The sequence below is a fragment of the Dromaius novaehollandiae genome, chromosome 36 (assembly GCF_036370855.1).
Source record: "Dromaius novaehollandiae isolate bDroNov1 chromosome 36, bDroNov1.hap1, whole genome shotgun sequence".
Lineage (NCBI taxonomy): Eukaryota > Metazoa > Chordata > Aves > Casuariiformes > Dromaiidae > Dromaius > Dromaius novaehollandiae.
The window spans coordinates 543001-562131 of NC_088135.1; the positions used below are offsets into that span (position 1 = coordinate 543001).

The 19131-nt window shown below is 68.7% G+C and overlaps 1 protein-coding gene across 1 annotated transcript; it reads left to right on the forward strand.

The window, feature by feature from the left end:
* Positions 1-1253: 1253 nt before the first annotated feature.
* Positions 1254-18880, forward strand: MMP14 (matrix metallopeptidase 14). The gene is made up of 10 exons (XM_064503303.1): positions 1254-1410; positions 3180-3328; positions 4922-5044; positions 5142-5449; positions 8018-8179; positions 9647-9813; positions 11583-11721; positions 14377-14527; positions 16124-16239; positions 16548-18880. The coding sequence occupies exons 1-10, from the start codon at positions 1324-1326 to the stop codon at positions 16892-16894; spliced, it is 1749 nt and encodes a 582-aa protein (XP_064359373.1). The 5' UTR covers positions 1254-1323; the 3' UTR covers positions 16895-18880.
* Positions 18881-19131: the final 251 nt, after the last annotated feature.

The following is a 19131-nucleotide window of genomic DNA, read 5'->3' on the forward strand; positions in this document are numbered from 1 at the left end:
GACGCCTGGGCCCCTCCCGGACGCCTGGGCCCCTTCCCGGACGCCTGGGCCCCTCCCGGACGCCTGGGTCCCCTGAGGGCAGCGCGGGCCGTGGGTGGGCGCCGCCGGGGAGGGGGGGGGTGACGTCGGGTGCCCCGGACGCCTGGGCTCTCCTGCGGCCGGAGCCGGGCGCTGAGTCAGCGGGAGGGGAAAAGTGCTGAGCGGGGCCCGACGGAGCCACATCCTGCCGGGGCCGCCCCTCCCCCGCCCGTCTGGCCGCCCCTCCCCCACCCCCCGGGGGCCCAGGCGTCCGGGGACCCCCCACCCGGGGCCCAGGCGTCCTGGACACCCCCCCTTGTCGGGGGACCCAGGCGTCCGGGATGGCCCCAACCCCATAGAGGAGGGGGCCCAGGTGTCCGGGGGCCCCCCCCACACCTTGTTTGGGGGGGGGGGGGCAACCCCTCCGTGGGGGCCCAGGCATCCGGGGGGGCCCCCAACCCCTCAGTGTGGGATGGTGGGGCCCAGGCGTCCGGGACGCCCCATCGTCGAGGGGGCCCAGGCGTCCGGGACGCCCCAATCCCATGGGGGTCAGGGGGGCCCAGGCGTCCGGGCCAATCCCCTATCAGAGGGGCCCAGGCGTCCGGGACACCCCATTAGCGAGGGGGCCCAGGCGTCCGGGATGTCCCCCTCTGTGGGGGCCCAGGCGTCCGGGATGTCCCCTCGTTGGAGGGACCCAGGCGTCCGGGACACCCCATCGCCGAGGGGGCCCAGGCGTCCGGGACGCCCCATCGTCAGAAGGGCCCAGGCGTCCGGGACGCCCCTTGTTAGAGGGACCCAGGCGTCCGGGACGTCCCATCGCCGAGGGGGCCCAGGCGTCCGGGCCAAGCCCCCATCAGAGGGGCCCAGGCGTCCGGGACGCCCCATCGTCAGAAGGGCCCAGGCGTCCGGGACGCCCCTTGTTAGAGGGACCCAGGCGTCCGGGACAACCCCTCGTCAAGGGGGCCCAGGTGTCCGGGCCAAGCCCCCATCAGAGGGACCCAGGCGTCCGGGACACCCCATCGCCGAGGGGGCCCAGGCGTCCGGGACGCCCCATCGTCAGAAGGGCCCAGGCGTCCGGGACACCCCTTGTTAGAGGGACCCAGGCGTCCGGGACGTCCCATCGCCGAGGGGGCCCAGGCGTCCGGGCCAAGCCCCCCCCCCCCCCCAAGGGTGCAGCGCCGCCCGCGGCCGGCAGGGGCGCCCCCCCCCCGACGCCCCCCCCCCCCCCCGACGGCGCCGCCCCCCCGGTGCCTTCGCCCGGCGCCGCCCGGCGCCGTCCAGAGCAGCGGCCGCGGCCCCGCCACCATGACCCCCCCGGTGCCGCTGCTGCTGCCGCTGCTGCTCGGGGCCCTGCCGCCGCCCGCCGCCCCCCAGCCCCGCTTCAGCCCCGAGGTGAGACCCCCCCCGCCCCCGAGGGGCCCAGGAGTCCGGGGGCTTCACCCCCTTTCCCGAGGGGCCCAGGAGTCCGGGGGGTTCACCCCCTTCCCGAGGGGCCCAGGCGTCCGGGGGCTTCACCCCCAACTCCGCCGGGGGGGGGGGACCCAGGTGTCCAGGACGGTCCCGCTGCCTCCTGGGGGGACCCAGGCGTCCGGGCACATCACCCTTCAGGGGGGCCCAGGCGTCCGGGAGACCCGATCCCCGAGCGGACCCAGGAGTCCGGGTGGACTCTGAGCCCTCGGAGGGGACCCAGGCGTCCGGGGGGGGCTCTGAGCCATCGGAGGGACCCAGGCGTCCGGGAGACCCGATCTCCAAGCGGACCCAGGCGTCCGGGTGGACTCTGAGCCCTCGAGTGGGGGGCCCAGGCGTCCGGGGGGCTCCGGGCTGTCGAGGGGGCCCAGGCGTCCGGGAGACCTGATCCCCGAGCGGACCCTGGAGTCCGGGGGGGACTCTGAGGTGGGGCCCAGGCGTCCGGGCATCCCCGATCCCTGAGCGGACCCAGGCGTCCGGGGTTTGGGGGGACTCTGAGGTCTCCAAGGGGCCCAGGCATCCGGTGATCCCTCATCCCCCCCCCCCCCCCAATCACCCCCAACCAGGGGGCCCAGGCGTCCGGGGTTTGGGGGGACTCTGAGGTCTCCAAGGGGCCCAGGCGTCCGGGGATCCCTCATCCCCGCCGTCGTCCCCGATCGGGGGGCCCAGGCGTCCGGGCCGGGCGACCCCTCCGAGGGGCCCAGGCGTCCGGGCTCGCCCCTTCCTTTGTTCCCGCCTCCCCCCTCCCCGCACTCCTCCGCCGGCCACGTTTCCCCCTTCCCTCCTTCCTCTTCCTCCGCCCGGGCTTTTTCCAGGCCCGGCCCCCCCCCCTTCCCCCCCCCCCCCCCCCCCGCTCCGGCCGCACTCCTCCGTTTTTCCCGTCTTTCGCTCTTCCGGATGCCGGAGGAGGAGGGAAGGGGGGTGGGGGGGGGATTCCTCCGTCCCGTCTGTCTGTCCCGCGCTCCGTCCATCCCGCCGTCCCTCCCTCTGTCTGTCCCTCTCTCCTTCCCTCCATCCCTGCGTCTATCTGTCCATCTCTCCGTCTAATCTTCCATCCCTCCATCCGTCTGTCCCTCTATTCCTCCATCCATCCCTTTGTCCATCTCTCCATCCACCCGTCTGTCCCTCCATCCGTCCGTCCATCTATTCCTCCATCCGTCTCTCTCTGCCCATCTCTCCATCCGTCTACTCCTCCGTCCATCCCTCCGTCCGTCTCTCCATCCCTCCATCTATTCCTCCAACCATCCCTGTGTCCATCTCTCCATCCATCCCTCCATCCATCCATCCCTCCGTCCATCCCTCCGTCTCTCCATCCCTCCGTCCATCCCTCCGTCCATCCCTCCATCTTGCCGTCCCTCCCTCCCTCCCTCTCCACCCCCCTCCCTCCCTCCGTCCAACTTTCCATCCCTCCCTCTGCCAAGCCGCCTCCCTCCCTCCCCCCCCCGAGACCGGGGGGGGCCCAGGCGTCCGGGCCAAGACCCGCCATGGGGCAAGGGCGGGGGGGGGGGGGGGCCAGATTGGGAGGGAGGGAGCGAGTCACGGGAGGAGGAGGAGGAGGAGGAGGCCGAAGAAGGGGGGGAAAACGCGGTCACGGGACGCGCGCGGGGGCGGTAATTGCCGGTTGCAATCCGGGAAGGCGGACGTGGGGCCGACACCAGCCCCCCCCCCCTTTGCTTTCCTGCCCCACGGCGCAGGCCTGGCTGCAGCAATATGGCTACCTGCCCCCCGGCGACCTGCGGACCCACACGCAGCGCTCGCCCCAGTCGCTCTCGGCCGCCCTGGCCGCCATGCAGCGCTTCTACGGGCTCCCCGTCACCGGCGCCGCCGACCCCGACACCCTCAAGTGAGGCCCGCCGTGGGGCTGGGGGGCGGCCGTGGGGCTGGGGGGGCCTCCGGACATCGCCCGTGGATGTGGGGCTGGAGGTGCTCTGGGGACGACCCATGGATGTGGGGCTGGAGGTGCTCCGTGGATGTGGGGCTGGAGGTGCTCCAGGAATAACCCATGGATGTGGGGCTGGAGGTCCTCCATGGATGTGGGGCTGGAGGTGCTCCAGGAACAAGCCATGGATGTGGGGCTGGAGGTGCTCCAGGAATAACCCATGGATGTGGGGCTGGAGGTCCTCCATGGATGTGGGGCTGCAGGGCCTCATGACATCTCCCATGGATGTGGGGCTGGAGGTGCTTTGGGAACCACCAATGGATGTGGGGCTGGAGGGCCTCATGATATAACCCATGGATGTGGGGCTGGAGGTGCTCTGGGGATGACCCATGGATGTGGGGCTGGAGGGCCTCCATGGATGTGGGGCTGGAGGTGCTCTGGGGATGACCCATGGATGTGGGGCTGGAGGGCCTCCATGGATGACCCATGGATGTGGGGCTGGAGGGCCTCATGACATCTCCCATGGATGTGGGGCTGGAGGTGCTCCAGGAATAACCCATGGATGTGGGGCTGGAGGTCCTCTGGGAACCACCAATGGATGTGGGGCTGGAGGTCCTCCATGGATGTGGGGCTGGAGGGCCTCATGATATAACCCATGGATGTGGGGCTGGAGGGCCTCTGGGGACAACCCATGGATGTGGGGCTGGAGGTGCTCCAAGAATCACCAATGGATGTGGGGCTGGAGGGCCTCTGGGAACCAGCAATGGATGTGGGGCTGGAGGTCCTCTGGGGATGACCCATGGATGTGGGGCTGGAGGTGCTCCGTGGATGTGGGGCTGGAGGGCCTCCATGGACGACCCATGGATGTGGGGCTGGAGGGCCTCCATGGATGTGGGGCTGGAGGGCCTCATGACATCTCCCATGGATGTGGGGCTGGAGGTCCTCTGGGAACAACCCATGGATGTGGGGCTGGAGGGCCTCCATGGATGTGGGGCTGGAGGTCCTCTGGGAACCACCAATGGATGTGGGGCTGGAGCTCCTCTGGGGACGACCCATGGATGTGGGGCTGGAAGTCCTTTGGGAACCACCAATGGATGTGGGGCTGGAGGTCCTCCATGGATGTGGGGCTGGAAGTGCTCTGGGAACCAGCAATGGATGTGGGGCTGGAGCTCCTCTGGGGACGACCCATGGATGTGGGGCTGGAAGTCCTTTGGGAACCACCAATGGATGTGGGGCTGGAGGTCCTCTGGGGACGACCCATGGATGTGGGGCTGGAAGTGCTCTGGGAACCAGCAATGGATGTGGGGCTGGAGCTCCTCTGGGGACGACCCATGGATGTGGGGCTGGAAGTCCTTTGGGAACCACCAATGGATGTGGGGCTGGAGGTCCTCCATGGATGTGGGGCTGGAGGTCCTCCAGCCACCCCCATGCAAGTAGGCTTGGAGATCCTCCGCGGACCACCCATACGTGTGGGTCTGGAGGTCCTCCACGCACCACCGATAGCCGTGGGGCCGGAGGCCCCCCCCGCCCCCCAACTGCCCCCCCCCCACCCTCTAGGGCCATGCGCCGTCCCCGCTGCGGCGTGCCGGACAAGTTCGGGGCGGAGATCAAGGCCAACGTGCGTCGCCGGCGCTACGCGATCCAGGGCATGAAGTGGGAGCACCAGGAGATCACCTTCTGGTGAGGCCGCGGCCGTGGGGCTGGGCCGTGGGGCTGGGAGCGGGGCCCGGGCCGTGGGGCCCGGCGCTCACGGCAGGGGGGTCTCCACCACCGGCAGCATCCAGAACTACACCCCCAAGGTGGGGGAGGCCGGGACGTTCGGGGCCATCCGGAGGGCCTTCGCCGTGTGGGCGGCGGCCGCCCCGCTGCGCTTCCGGGAGGTGCCCTACGGGGAGGTGCGGCAGGGCCGGGCCCCCCAGGCGGACATCATGATCTTCTTCGCCGAGGGCTTCCACGGCGACAGCACCCCCTTCGACGGCGAGGGCGGCTTCCTGGCCCACGCCTACTTCCCCGGGCCCCACATCGGCGGCGACACCCACTTCGACGGCGCCGAGCCCTGGACCGCCCGCAACGATGACCTCAGCGGTGAGCCGGGGCGCCCAGGGGCCGGCCGCGGCCCAATCGGGGACGGAGAGGCGTCCTCGGCCCAATCGGGGACGTAGAGGCGTCCTCGGCCCAATCGGGGAGGTAGAGGAGTCCTCGGCCCAATCGGGGACGTAGAGGCATCCTTGGCCCAATTGGGGATGTAGAGGCGTCTTCGGCCCAGTTGGGGACCATTCTTGACCAATCGGGGATGTAGAGGCGTCCTTGGCCCAATCGGGGATGTAGAGGTGTCCTCGGCCCAATCGGGGATGTAGAGGTGTCCTCGGCCCAATCGGGGACCGTTCTTGGCCCAGTCAGGGACGTAGAGGCATCCTTGACCCAATCATGGGCTGTTCTCAACCAATCGGGGAGGTAGAGGAGTCCTCGGCCCAATTGGGGACGTAGAGGTGTCCTTGGCCCAATTGGGGACCATTCTTGGCCAATCGGGGATGTAGAGGCGTCCTCGGCCCAATCGGGGATGTAGAGGCGTCCTCGGCCCAATCGGGGACCATTCTTGGCCCATTCGGGGACGGAGAGGCGTCCTCGGCCCAATCGGGGACGTAGAGGCGTCATCGGCCCAGTTGGGGACCATTCTTGGCCAATTGGGGATGTAGAGGTGTCCTCGGCCCAATCGGGGATGTAGAGGTGTCCTCGGCCCAATCGGGGACCATTCTTGGCCCAATCGGGGGCGTAGAGGTGTCCACGGCCCAATCGGGGACTGTTCTTGGCCCAATGGGGGATATAGAGGCGTCCTCGGCCCAATCAGGGACATAGAGGCGTCCTCGGCCCAATCGGGGACCGTTCTTGGCCCAATTGGGGACATAGAGGCATCCCTGACCCAGTCATGGGCTGTTCTCAACCAATCGGGGACGTAGAGGAGTCCTCAGCCCAATCGGGGACGTAGAGGCGTCTTCGGCCCAATTGGGGACCATTCTTGGCCAATCGGGGACGTAGAGGCGTCCTCGGCCCAATCGGGGATGTAGAGGTGTCCTTGGCCCAATTGGGGATGTAGAGGTGTCCTCGGCCCAATTGTGGACCATTCTTGGCCAATCGGGGATGTAGAGGTGTCCACGGCCCAATCGGGGACTGTTCTTGGCCCAATGGGGGATATAGAGGCGTCCTCGGCCCAATCGGGGACCGTTCTTGGTCCAATCGGGGACGTAGAGGCATCCTTGGCCCAATCAGGGACATAGAGGCGACCTCGGCCCAATCAGGGACCGTTCTTGTCCCAATCGGGGATGTAGAGGCGTCCTCAGCCCAATCGGGGATGTAGAGGCGTCCTCAGCCCAATCGGGGATGTAGAGGTGTCCTCGGCCCAATCGGGGACCGTTCTTGGCCCAGTCAGGGACGTAGAGGCATCCTTGACCCAATCATGGGCTGTTCTCGACCAATCGGAGACGTAGAGGAGTCCTCGGCCCAATTGGGGATGTAGAGGTGTCCTTGGCCCAATTGGGGACCATTCTTGGCCAATCGGGGATGTAGAGGAGTCCTCAGCCCAATCGGGGACTGTTCTTGGCCCAACTGGGGACGTAGAGGTGTCCTTGGCCCAATTGGGGACCATTCTTGGCCCAACTGGGGACGTAGAGCTATCCTTGGCCCAACTGGGGACGTAGAGGTGTCCTTGGCCCAATTGGGGACCATTCTTGGCCCAACTGGGGACGTAGAGCTATCCTCGGCCCAATCGGGGCGTAGAGGTGTCCTCGGCCCAATCGTGGGCCGTTCTTGGCCCAATTGGGAATGTAGAGGCGTCCTCAGCCCAATCGGGGACGTAGAGGCGTCCTTGACCCAACTGGGGACCATTCTTGGCCCAATGGGGGTGTAGAGGCACCCTCGGCCCAATCAGGGACGTAGAGGCATCCTCGGCCCAATTGGGGGCTGTTCTTGGTCCAATCAAGGACTTAGAGGCGTCCTTGGCCCAATCCCGGCCATCCTTGGCCCAGTCGGGGTCATGGGACCGTCCTTGGCCCAATCCCGGCCATCCTTGGCCCAGTCGGGGTCATGGGACCGTCCTCGGCCCAATCCCGGCCATCCTCGGCCCAATGGGGGTCATGGGACCATCCTCGGCCCAATCCTGGCCGTCCTCGGCCCAATGGGGGTCATGGGACCGTCCTCGGCCCAATCCCGGCCATCCTCGGCCCAATGGGGGTCATGGGACCATCCTCGGCCCAATCCTGGCCGTCCTCGGCCCAATGGGGGTCATGGGACCGTCCTCGGCCCAATCCCGGCCATCCTCGGCCCAATGGGGGTCATGGGACCGTCCTGGGCCCAATCCCGGGCCATCCTTGGCCCAATGGGGGTCATGGGACCGTCCTCGGCCCAATCCCGGCCATCCTCGGCCCAATGGGGGTCATGGGACCGTCCTCGGCCCAATCCTGGCCGTCCTCGGCCCAATGGGGGTCATGGGACCGTCCTCGGCCCAATCCCAGCCGTCCTTGTCCCAATGGGGGTCATGGGACCGTCCTCGGCCCAATCCCAGCCGTCCTCGTCCCGATCGGGTCCAGAGGCCCCGCCCCCCGTGTCACCGCCCCCCCCGGGCCCCGGTGACCCCCAAGTGTCCCCCTCCCCCCCCAGGCAACGACCTCTTCCTGGTGGCGGTGCACGAGCTGGGCCACGCGCTGGGGCTGGAGCACTCCAGCGACCCGTCGGCCATCATGGCCCCCTTCTACCAGTGGATGGACACCGAGGCCTTCGTCCTCCCCGACGACGACCGACGCGGCATCCAGCAGCTCTACGGTCCGCCCCCCGCCCCCTCCCCATAACCAGCCCCCGTCCCAGTATCCCTGTCCCCGTCCCAGTATCCCTGTCCCCGTCCCAGTATCCGTGTCCCTGTCCCAGTATCACCATCCCCGTCCCAGTATACTCGTCCTCATCCCTCTGACCTTCTCCCCAGCCCTGTCCTCCTCCCCGTAACCAGTTCCCGTCCCAGTATCTCTGTCCCCGTCCCAGTATCCCTGTCCCTGTCCCAATATCCCTGTCCCCCAGTATCCCTGTCCCCATCCCTCCGACCTTCTCCCCATGCCAGTGACCTTCTCCCCATCCCTGTCCTCCTCCCCATAACCAGTTCCCGTCCCAGTATCCATGTCCCCATCCCAGTATCCCTGTCCCCGTCCCAGTATCCCTGTCCCCATCCCAGTATCCATGTCCCCATCCCAGTATCCTTGTCCCTATCCCAGTACCCTTCTCCCCATCCCAGTATCCCCATCCCCATCCCAGTATCCTCGTCCCCATCCCTGTGACCTTCTCCCCATTCCTCTGACCTTCTCCCCAGCCCCGTCCTCCTCCCCGTAACCAGTCCCCGTCCCAGTATCCTTGTCCCCATCCCAGTATCCTTGTCTCCACACCAGTATCCCCGTCCCCATCCCAGTATCCCTCTCCCCATCCCAGTATCCCTGTCCTTGTCCCAGTATCCCCATCCCCATCCCTCTGACCTTCTCCCCATCCCCGTCCTCCTCCCCGTAACCAGTTCCTGTCCCAGTATCAGTGTCCCCGTCCCAGTATCCGTGTCCCCGTCCCAGTATCCTCCTCCTTATCCCTGTGACCTTCTCCCCAGCCCCCTCCTCCTCTCCATAACCAGCCCCCATCCCCATCCCAGTATCCTTGTCCCCATCCCAGTATCCCTGTCCCCATCCCAGTATCCGTGTCCCCATCCCAGTATCCCCGTCCCCATCCCAGTATCCCCGTCCCCATCCCAGTACCCTTCTCCCCATCCCAGTATCCATGTCCCCATCCCAGTATCCCCGTCCCCATCCCCATCCTCCTCCCCATAACCAGCCCCCGTCCCAGCATCCGTGTCCCCGTCCCAGTATCCCCGTCCCCGTCCCAGTATCCCCGTCCCCATCCCAGTATCCTTCTCCCCATCCCAGTATCCGTGTCCCCATCCCAGTATCCGTGTCCCCATCCCAGTATCCCCGTCCCCATCCCAGTATCCTTCTCCCCATCCCCATCCTCCTCCCCATAACCAGCCCCCGTCCCAGCATCCGTGTCCCCATCCCAGTATCCTTCTCCCCATCCCAGTATCCCCGTCCCCATCCCAGTATCCTTCTCCCCATCCCAGTATCCGTGTCCCCGTCCCAGTATCCCCGTCCCCATCCCAGTATCCGTGTCCCCGTCCCAGTATCCGTGTCCCCGTCCCAGTATCCGTGCCCCCGTCCCAGTATCCCCGTCCGCCCCCCAACGCCGGCGCCCGCCGTGTCCCCGCAGGCAGCGGGACGTGGCCGGGGCCCAGCCGGGCCCCCCCGGGCCCCCCCCGCACCACGGCCCGGCCCCACGGCCCCGACCGGCCCCCCGGCCCCCCCTACGGCCCCCGGATCTGCGACGGCAACTTCGACACCGTCGCCATGCTGCGCGGAGAGATGTTCATCTTCAAGGTGGGGACGGGGGCCGGGGGGGGGACGGGGACCGGGAGCTGGGGATACTGGGATGGAGGTGGGGACACTGGGATGGGGATACTGGGATGGGGAGGGGGACACTGGGATGGGGACACTGGGATGGAGGTGGGGGACACTGGGATGGGGACACTGGGATGGGAATGGGGACACTGGGATGGAGGTGGGGACGTGGGGGTGGGGATACTGGGATGGGGATGGGGACACTGGGATGGAGGTGGGGACGTGGGGATGGAGATGGGGACGTGGGGATGGAGATGGGGACACTGGGATGGAGGTGGGGACGTGGGGGTGGGGATACTGGGATGGGGATGGGGACACTGGGATGGGGACACTGGGATGGGGACACTGGGATGGAGGTGGGGACACTGGGATGGGGACACTGGGATGGAGGTGGGGACACTGGGATGGAGATGGGGATGTGGGGATGGGGATGGGGACACTGGGATGGGGACACTGGGATGGGGACATGGGGATGGGGACACTGGGATGGAGCTGGGGATGTGGGGATGGGGATGGGGACACTGGGATGGGGACACTGGGATGGAGCTGGGGACGTGGGGATGGAGATGGGGACACTGGGATGGGGACACTGGGATGGGGACACTGGGATGGAGATGGGGACGTGGGGATGGGGACACTGGGATGGGGATGGGGACACTGGGATGGAGATGGGGACGTGGGGATGGGGACTGGGATGGGGACACTGGGATGGAGGTGGGGACACTGGGATGGGGACACTGGGATGGAGGTGGGGACGTGGGGATGGGGACACTGGGATGGGGACACTGGGATGGAGGTGGGGACGAGGGGATGGGGAGGGGGACACTGGGATGGGGACACTGGGATGGAGGTGGGGACACTGGGATGGGGAGGGGGACACTGGGATGGGGACACTGGGATGGAGGTGGGGACACTGGGATGGAGGTGGGGACGCTGGGATGGAGATGGGGACACTGGGATGGGGACACTGGGATGGGGACACTGGGATGGAGATGGGGACACTGGGATGGAGACACTGGGATGGAGACACTGGGATGGAGGTGGGGATGTAGGGATGGAGATGGGGACACTGGGATGGGGACACTGGGATGGGGATGGGGACATGGGGATGGGGACACTGGGATGGAGCTGGGGACATGGGGATGGAGGTGGGGACACTGGGATGGGGACACTGGGATGGGGACACTGGGATGGAGGTGGGGACACTGGGATGGAGCTGGGGACATGGAGATGGGGACAAGGCGATGGAGAGAGGGACGTGGGGACGAGGACAGGGACACTGGGATGGTGACATGGAGCTGGGGACATGGGGATGGAGGTGGGGACACTGGGATGGGGACACTGGGATGGAGATGGGGACGTGGGGATGGAGATGGGGACACTGGGATGGGGACACTGGGATGGAGGTGGGGACACTGGGATGGAGATGGGGACACTGGGATGGAGCTGGGGACATGGAGATGGGGACAAGGCGATGGAGAGAGGGACGTGGGGACGAGGACAGGGACACTGGGATGGTGACATGGAGCTGGGGACGTGGGGATGGGGACAAGGGGATGGGGGACACTGGGATGGAGCTGGGGACGTGGGGATGGAGATGGGGACACGGTGACGTGGACATGGAGACAACGACCCGGGGGACGAGGACACGGGGACGGGGACACGGTGGGGCGGGAGAGAGAGTCCCCCGGGACCGCGGCGGTGGCGGTGACGCCCCGGTGGCGGTGACATGCCGGTGGCGGTGGCAGGAGCGGTGGTTCTGGCGCGTGCGGGACCGGCGGGTGATGGACGGGTACCCGCTGCCCATCGGGCAGTTCTGGGTGGGGCTGCCCCCCAACATCAACACCGCCTACGAGAGGAAGGACGGCAAGTTCGTCTTCTTCAAAGGTACCGGCGGGGACGCGGGGGGACGCGGGCGGATGCGGGGAGACGTGGGGCTGGAGGTGGGGATGGAGATGTGGGGCTGGAGATGGGGATGAGGACGTGGGGCTGGAGACGGGGGGATGGAGATGTGGGGCTGGGGCCATGGGGATGGGGATGGCGTCATGGGGATGGAGATGGGGACGTGGGGCTGGAGATGTGGGGCTGGGACCATGGGGTTGGAGCTGGGGTCACGGGGATGGAGATGGGGATGTGGGGACAAGAACGTGGAGCTGGAGACGTGGGGCTGGAGATGTGGGGCTGGGACCATGGGGATGGAGCTGGGGTCACGGGGATGGAGATGGGGATGTGGGGACAAGAACGTGGGGCTGGAGACGTGGGGCTGGAGACGTGGGGCTGGAGATGTGGGGCTGGGGCCATGGGGATGGAGCTGGGGTCACAGGGAAGGAGATGGGGACGTGGGGCTGGAGATGTGGGGCTGGGGCCATGGGGATGGAGCTGGGGTCACGGGGATGGAGATGGGGATGTGGGGCTGGAGATGTGGGGAGGGTGGAGGTGGGGATGAGGACGTGGGGCTGGAGACATCATGGGGATGGAGATGTGGGGCTGGAGATGGGGACGAGGACGTGGGGATGGAGACATCATGGGGACGGAGACATGGGGCTGGGACCATGGGGATGGAGCTGGGGTCACGGGGCTGGAGATGGGGACGTGGGGCTGGAGATGTGGGGCTGGAGACGTGGGGCTGGAGATGGGGACAAGGACGTGGGGCTGGAGACGGGGGGCTGGAGATGTGGGGCTGGGGCCATGGGGATGGAGCTGGGGTCACGGGGATGGAGATGGGGACGTGGGGACAAGAACGTGGGGCTGGAGACGTCATGGGGCTGGAGATGTGGGGCTGGGACCATGGGGTTGGAGCTGGGGTCATGGGGATAGAGATGGGGACGTGGGGCTGGAGATGTGGGGCTGGAGATGGGGACGAGGACGTGGGGCTGGAGACGTCATGGGGATGGAGATGTGGGGCTGGGGCCATGGGGATGGAGCTGGGGTCATGGGGATGGAGATGGGGACGTGGGGACAAGAACGTGGGGCTGGAGACGTGGGGCTGGAGATGGGGACAAGGATGTGGGGCTGGAGACGTCATGGGGATGGAGATGTGGGGCTGGGGCCATGGGGATGGGGATGGCGTCATGGGGATGGAGATGAGGACGTGGGGACAAGAATGTGGGGCTGGAGACGTGGGGCTGGAGATGGGGACGAGGACGTGGGGCTGGAGATGGGGGGCTGGAGATGTGGGGCTGGGACCATGGGGTTGGAGCTGGGGTCACGGGGATGGAGATGGGGACGTGGGGCTGGAGATGTGGGGCTGGAGATGGGGACAAGAACGTGGAGCTGGAGACGTCATGGGGCTGGAGATGTGGGGCTGGGGCCATGGGGATGGAGCTGGGGTCACGGGGATGGAGATGGGGATGTGGGGCTGGAGATGTGGGGAGGGTGGAGGTGGGGACGAGGACGTGGGGCTGGAGACGTCATAGGGATGGAGATGGGGACGTGGGGCTGGAGACGGGGGGATGGAGATGTGGGGCTGGGGCCATGGGGATGGAGCTGGGGTCACGGGGATGGAGATGGGGACGGGCTGGAGATGTGGGGCTGGAGATGGGGACGAGGATGTGGGGCTGGAGACATGGGGCTGGAGATGGGTTGGGGACATGGGGCTGGAGACGGGGGGATGGGGACAGCGTCATGGGGATGGAGAGGAGGATGTGGGGCTGGAGATGTGGGGCTGGGACCATGGGGATGGAGCTGGGGTCACGGGGATGGAGATGGGGACGTGGGGCTGGAGATGTGGGGCTGGAGATGGGGACGAGGACGTGGGGCTGGAGACGTCATGGGGCTGGAGATGTGGGGCTGGGGCCATGGGGATGGAGCTGGGGTCATGGGGATGGAGATGGGGACGTGGGGACAAGAACGTGGGGCTGGAGACGTGGGGCTGGAGATGGGTTGGGGACATGGGGCTGGAGATGTGGGGCTGGAGATGGGGACGAGGATGTGGGGATGGAGACATGGGGATGGAGACGTGGGGCTGGGGTCATGGGGATGGAGCTGGGGTCATGGGGATGGAGATGAGGACGTGGGGCTGGTGACGTGGGGCTGGAGATGGGGACAAGGATGTGGGGCTGGAGATGTGGGGATGGGGATGGCGTCGTGGGGATGGAGATGTGGGGCTGGGGCCATGGGGATGGAGATGGGGATGATGGAGGTGGGGATGAAGACGTGGGGCTGGAGATGTGGGGATGAAGACGGCATCATGGGGCTGGAGATAGGGACATGGGGACGAGGACGTGGAGATCGAGATGTGGGGCTGGGGCCATGGGGCTGGCGATGGGGACGAGGACGTGGGGCTGGAGACGTGGGGATGGCGATGGCATCATGGGGCTGGAGATGGGGCCATGGGGACGAGGACGTGGGGCTGGACACACGGGGCTGGGGCCGTGGGGCTGGGGCCGTGGGGACGGCGGTGGGGACGTAGAGACGGGGACAGGCCCATGGGACGCCGTTGGGCGACATGGCCCCGAGGACCCGGGCGTTGGGGTTGGGGGGGACCCGGCGCCGTGGGTCGCCGCCGTGGGTCCCCCCCCCCGGGTGACGCGTGGGGCGCAGGGGACAAGCACTGGGTGTTCGACGAGGCGGCGCTGGAGCCCGGCTACCCGCGGCCGCTGCGCGAGCTGGGCCGGGGCCTCCCCACCGACCGCATCGACGCCGCCCTGCTCTGGCTGCCCAGCGGCAAGACCTACTTCTTCCGCGGCAACAAGTACGGGACCCCCACGCCCGGCACCGCCGTGGGGCGGCCGGGACCTCCCGGGGCCTCCGTGGGGTGGCCGGGAGCTCCTGGGGCCTCCATGGGTCAACTGGGAGCTCCTGGGGCCTCCACGGGTCAACCAAGACCTCCTGGGGCCTCTGTGGGTCAACCAGGACCTCCCGGGGCCTCCGTGGGTCAACCAGGACCTCCTGGGGCCTCCATGGGTCAACAAGGAGCTCCCAGGGCCTCCGTGGGTCAACCAGGAGCTCCTGGGGCCTCTGTGGGGCAGCTGGGACCTCCTGGGGCCTCTGTGGGTCAACCAGGACCTCCTGGGGCCTCCGTGGGGAAGCTGGGACCTCCTGGCACCTCCACGGGTCAACCAGGACCTCCTGGGGCCTCCGTGGGTCAACCAGGACCTCCTGGAGTCTCCATGGGTCAACAAGGAGCTCCTGGGGCCTCCGTGGGGCAGCCTGGACCTCCTGGGGCCTCCGTGGGTCAACCAGGATCTCCTGGAGCCTCTGTGGGTCAACCAAGACCTCCTGGGGCCTCCATGGGTCAACCAGCACCTCCTGGAGTCTCCATGGGTCAACCAGAACCTCCTGGGGCCTCTGTGGGTCAACCGGGACCTCCTGCCCCCTCCCCATCACCTCCATGGGTCAACCAAGACCTCCTGGCACCTCCCTGCCACCCCCATGGGTCAACCAGAACCTCCTGGGGCCTCTGTGGGTCAACCGGGACCTCCTGCCCCCTCCCCATCACCTCCATGGGTCAACCAGGACCTCCTGGCACCTCCCTGCCACCCCCATGGGTCAACCAGGACCTCCTGGGGCCTCCGTGGGTCAACCAGGACCTCCTGCCCCCTCCCCATCACCTCCATGGGTCAACCAAGACCTCCTGGCACCTCTGTGGGTCAACCAGGACCTCCTGGGGCCTCACCGTCACTTCCATGGGTCAACCAGGACCTCCTGGGGTCTCTGTGGGTCAATCAGGACCTCCTGGGGCCTCCCTGCCACCCCCATGGGTCAACCAAGACCTCCTGGGGCCTCTGTGGGTCAACCAGAACCTCCTGCCCCCTCCCCATCACTCCGTGGGTCAACCAGGACCTCCTGGCACCTCCCTGCCACCCCCATGGGTCAACCAAGACCTCCTGGCACCTCTGTGGGTCAACCAGGACCTCCTGGGGCCTCCATGGGTCAACCAGGACCTCCTGCCCCCTCCCCATCACCTCCATGGGTCAACCAAGACCTCCTGGAGCCTCTGTGGGTCAACCAGGACCTCCTGGGGCCTCCCCATCGCCTCCATGGGTCAACCGGGACCTCCTGGGGCCTCTGTGGGTCAACCAGAACCTCCTGGGGCCTCCATGGGTCAACTGGGACCTCCTGGGGCCTCCATGGGTCAACCAGGACCTCCTGCCCCCTCCCCATCACCTCCATGGGTCAACCAGGACCTCCTGGTTCCTTCTGTGGGGCACCCAGAGCCTCCCCATGTCCCTCGGTCACCTCCCCATCCCCACGTCCCGGGTGACGCCACGGCCCCCCGGGTGACATCACGGCCCCCCGGGTGATGTCACGGCCCCCCGGGTGACGTCAACCCCCCCCCCCGCGGCAGGTACTACCGCTTCAACGAGGACACCCGCTCCGTGGACCCCGACTACCCCAAGGGCATCGAGGTGTGGGGCGGCGTCCCCGAGTCCCCCCGCGGCGCCTTCATGGGCCCCGACGACGGTGAGGGGCTGTGGGGGGACGGGGGGGGACATGGGGGGGATGTGGGGGGACATGGGGGATGTGGTGGACATGGTGGCTATGGGGAGATGTGGGGCACATGGGGGGCATCAGGGACCTGGTGGACGTGGTGGCTGTGGGGGGATGTGGGGGGACATGGGGGGACATGGGGGGTGTGGGGAGATGTGGGGGGACGTGGGGGGACAACGCTGGGTCCTAACTGGCATCTCTCTTCTCTCCCCATCCGTGTGTCCCCCCCGTGTCCCCCATGTCCCCACGTGACCCCGCCCCCCACGTGGCCCCGCCCCCAGCCTTCACCTACTTCTACAAGGGCGGCCGCTATTGGCAGTTCGACAACCGGCAGCTGCGGGTGGGGCCGGGCTACCCCAAGTCGGTGCTGCGCGATTGGCTGGGCTGCGGCGGGGGCGGGGCGGGGGGCGGGGACGACGGGGAGGCCCCGCCCACCGTGGCGGGGGGGGGCGGGGGGGACACGGAGGTCATCGTCATCGAGGTGGGGGCGGGGCCGGGGGCGGTGGCCGTGCCGCTGGCGCTGGTGGCGGCGGCCGTGGGGCTGGCGGCCGGGGGGCTGCTGTGCCGCCGCCGCGGGGCCCCCAAGCGCCTGCTGCGCTGCCAGCGCTCCCTGCTGCCCCGCGTCTAGCCCCGCCCACTTCCGGGAGGGGCCCCGCCCACTTCCGGGAGGGGATGCGCCCCACTTCCGGGACGGGATGCGCCCGCTTCCGGGACGGGATGCGTCCACGTCTGGGAGGGGACACGCCCCACTTCCGGGAGGGGAAACGCCCCACTTCCGGGAGGGGACACGCCCACTTCCGGGATGGGACACGCCCACTTCCGGGATGGGGAGTGCCCACTTCCGGGAGGGGCCCCGCCCACTTCCGGGAGGGGACGCGCCCCACTTCCGGGAGGGGACACGCCCCACTTCCGGGACGGGAGGCACCCACGTCCGGGAGGGGATGCGCCCACTTCCGGGACGGGATGCGCCCCACTTCCGGGAGGGGATGCGCCCCACTTCCGGGAGGGGACACGCCCACTTCCGGGACGGGATGCACCCACGTCCGGGAGGGGATGCGCCCACTTCCGGGACGGGATGCACCCACTTCCGGGACGGGATGCGCCCCACTTCCGGGAGGGGATGCGCCCCACTTCCGGGAGGGGACACGCCCACTTCCGGGAGGGGACATGCCCCACTTCCGGGGCGGGATGTGCCCACTTCCGGGAAGGGCCCCGCCCCACTTCCGGGAGGGGACACGCCCCTCCCCCCCCCCCGCTTGGGCCTCCCCTCCCTCCTCCCTCCTCCTCCCCCAGGCAGCTCCCCACCGGGTGGCGCCCGGAGGCCACGCCCCCCCAGGAGGCCACGCCCACAAGCTGGCCGTGCCCCCAAGGAGGCCACACCCCCCCAAGGAGGCCGTGCCCCCAGGGAGGCCACACCCACAGTGTGGCCCCTCCCACCTGTGGCCGTGGGCATTTGGGATCCCGGTGGCCACGCCCCCCCATGTGGGAGGCCACGCCCCCAAGGGGCCATGCCCACAATATGGCCACGCCCACAAGGAGGCCACACCCACAGCGTGGCCACACCCACAATGTGGCCCCTCCCACCTGTGGCTACAGCCCTTGGGAGCCCGGTGGCCACGCCCCCCCATGTGGGAGGCCACGCCCCCTCCCTGGGGAGGCGGCCCCTCCCACCCGGAGCCACGCTCACCCGCCCCAGGCCCCTCCCACTTGTGGCTGGGGGCGGAGCTCTGCCTGGGGGCCCCGTGGCCCCGCCCCCCCGGAGGCCCCGCCCCCCTTTGCAGGAGCCCGGGGGGCGGGGCCTGTGTTGGCCTCGCCCCTCCCCTTCCTGACGGTGCTCTGGGCGGGGCCGGCGGAGGGGGGCGGGGCTTCCCCCTGGCCCCGCCTCCTCCCCCCCCCCTTCCGGGAGCCGCGCTGGGCGCGCCCGGGGGGGGGGGAGAGGTGACCCCTGACCCCGCCCCCCCACCTTGACCTCGCTGGGAAAGGTCAGGGGTCAGCCCCGCCCCCACGAGGGGGGGGAGGGAAGGGGGCGGAGCTGGGGCGGGAGCCACGCCCACCCCCCTGCAGGGCCGGGGGGGAGGGGAGGGGAGGGGCTGCGGGTCACGTGACCCCCCCAGCGCCCCGCCCACCGCAGGGGCGGGGCCGTCCGTGGAGCGGAGGCCCCTCATTGGCCGGCGGGGCTGGGGGGGGCGTGGCCAAGGGGGGGGGAGGCGGGGCTGCCTATGCAAACGAGGCCTATGCAAACGAGGGGGGCGGGGCAAGCTACGCGAGGGGGCGGGGCTATGCAAACGAGGGGGCGGGGCCCGGTGTACATAGGGGTGGGGTGGGGTTTCCGGGGGGGGGCGATTTTTGGGGCGTTTTGGGGTTTTTTTTTTACCGTTTCGGGGATTTTTTTCGGGGGGGTCGGAGGGGCCCGGGGGGGCCCCGCCCCCCCCCTTCCTGCTGGCCGGGACGGGGGGGGGAGGGGCCGCCCCGGACGCCTGGGCCCTCCGCGGCCCCCCCCCCCCCGGGGGGGGGTGGGAGGGGGGGCGGGAGGGGAGAGACCCCCCCCCCCGGGGCGCGGACGGATTAATAATTAATAATTAATTAATAATAATTAATAAAGAAACGCCCGGAAGGGAGGCTGCCGCCTGCTGGGGCGACTGGGAGGCGACTGGGGGCTACTGGGAGGCACTGGGAGGGGACTGGGGACTACTGGGAGGCGACTGGGGGCTACTGGGAGGCACTGGGAGGCGACTGGGGGCTACTGGGAGGCGACTGGGGGCTACTGGGAGGCACTGGGAGGGGACTGGGGGCGACTGGGAGGCGACTGGGGGCTACTGGGAGGCACTGGGAGGGGACTGGGGGCGACTGGGAGGCGACTGGGGG

Excerpts from the sequence above, each read along its gene's own strand:
- MMP14 (XM_064503303.1), top strand. The coding sequence starts at position 1,324 with ATGACCCCCCCGGTGCCGCTGCTGCTGCCGCTGCTGCTCGGGGCCCTG. Across the intron at positions 5,450-8,017 it reads CCGCAACGATGACCTCAGCG|GCAACGACCTCTTCCTGGTG; the intron begins GTGAGCCGGGGC and ends CTCCCCCCCCAG. Across the intron at positions 8,180-9,646 it reads CGGCATCCAGCAGCTCTACG|GCAGCGGGACGTGGCCGGGG; the intron begins GTCCGCCCCCCG and ends GTGTCCCCGCAG.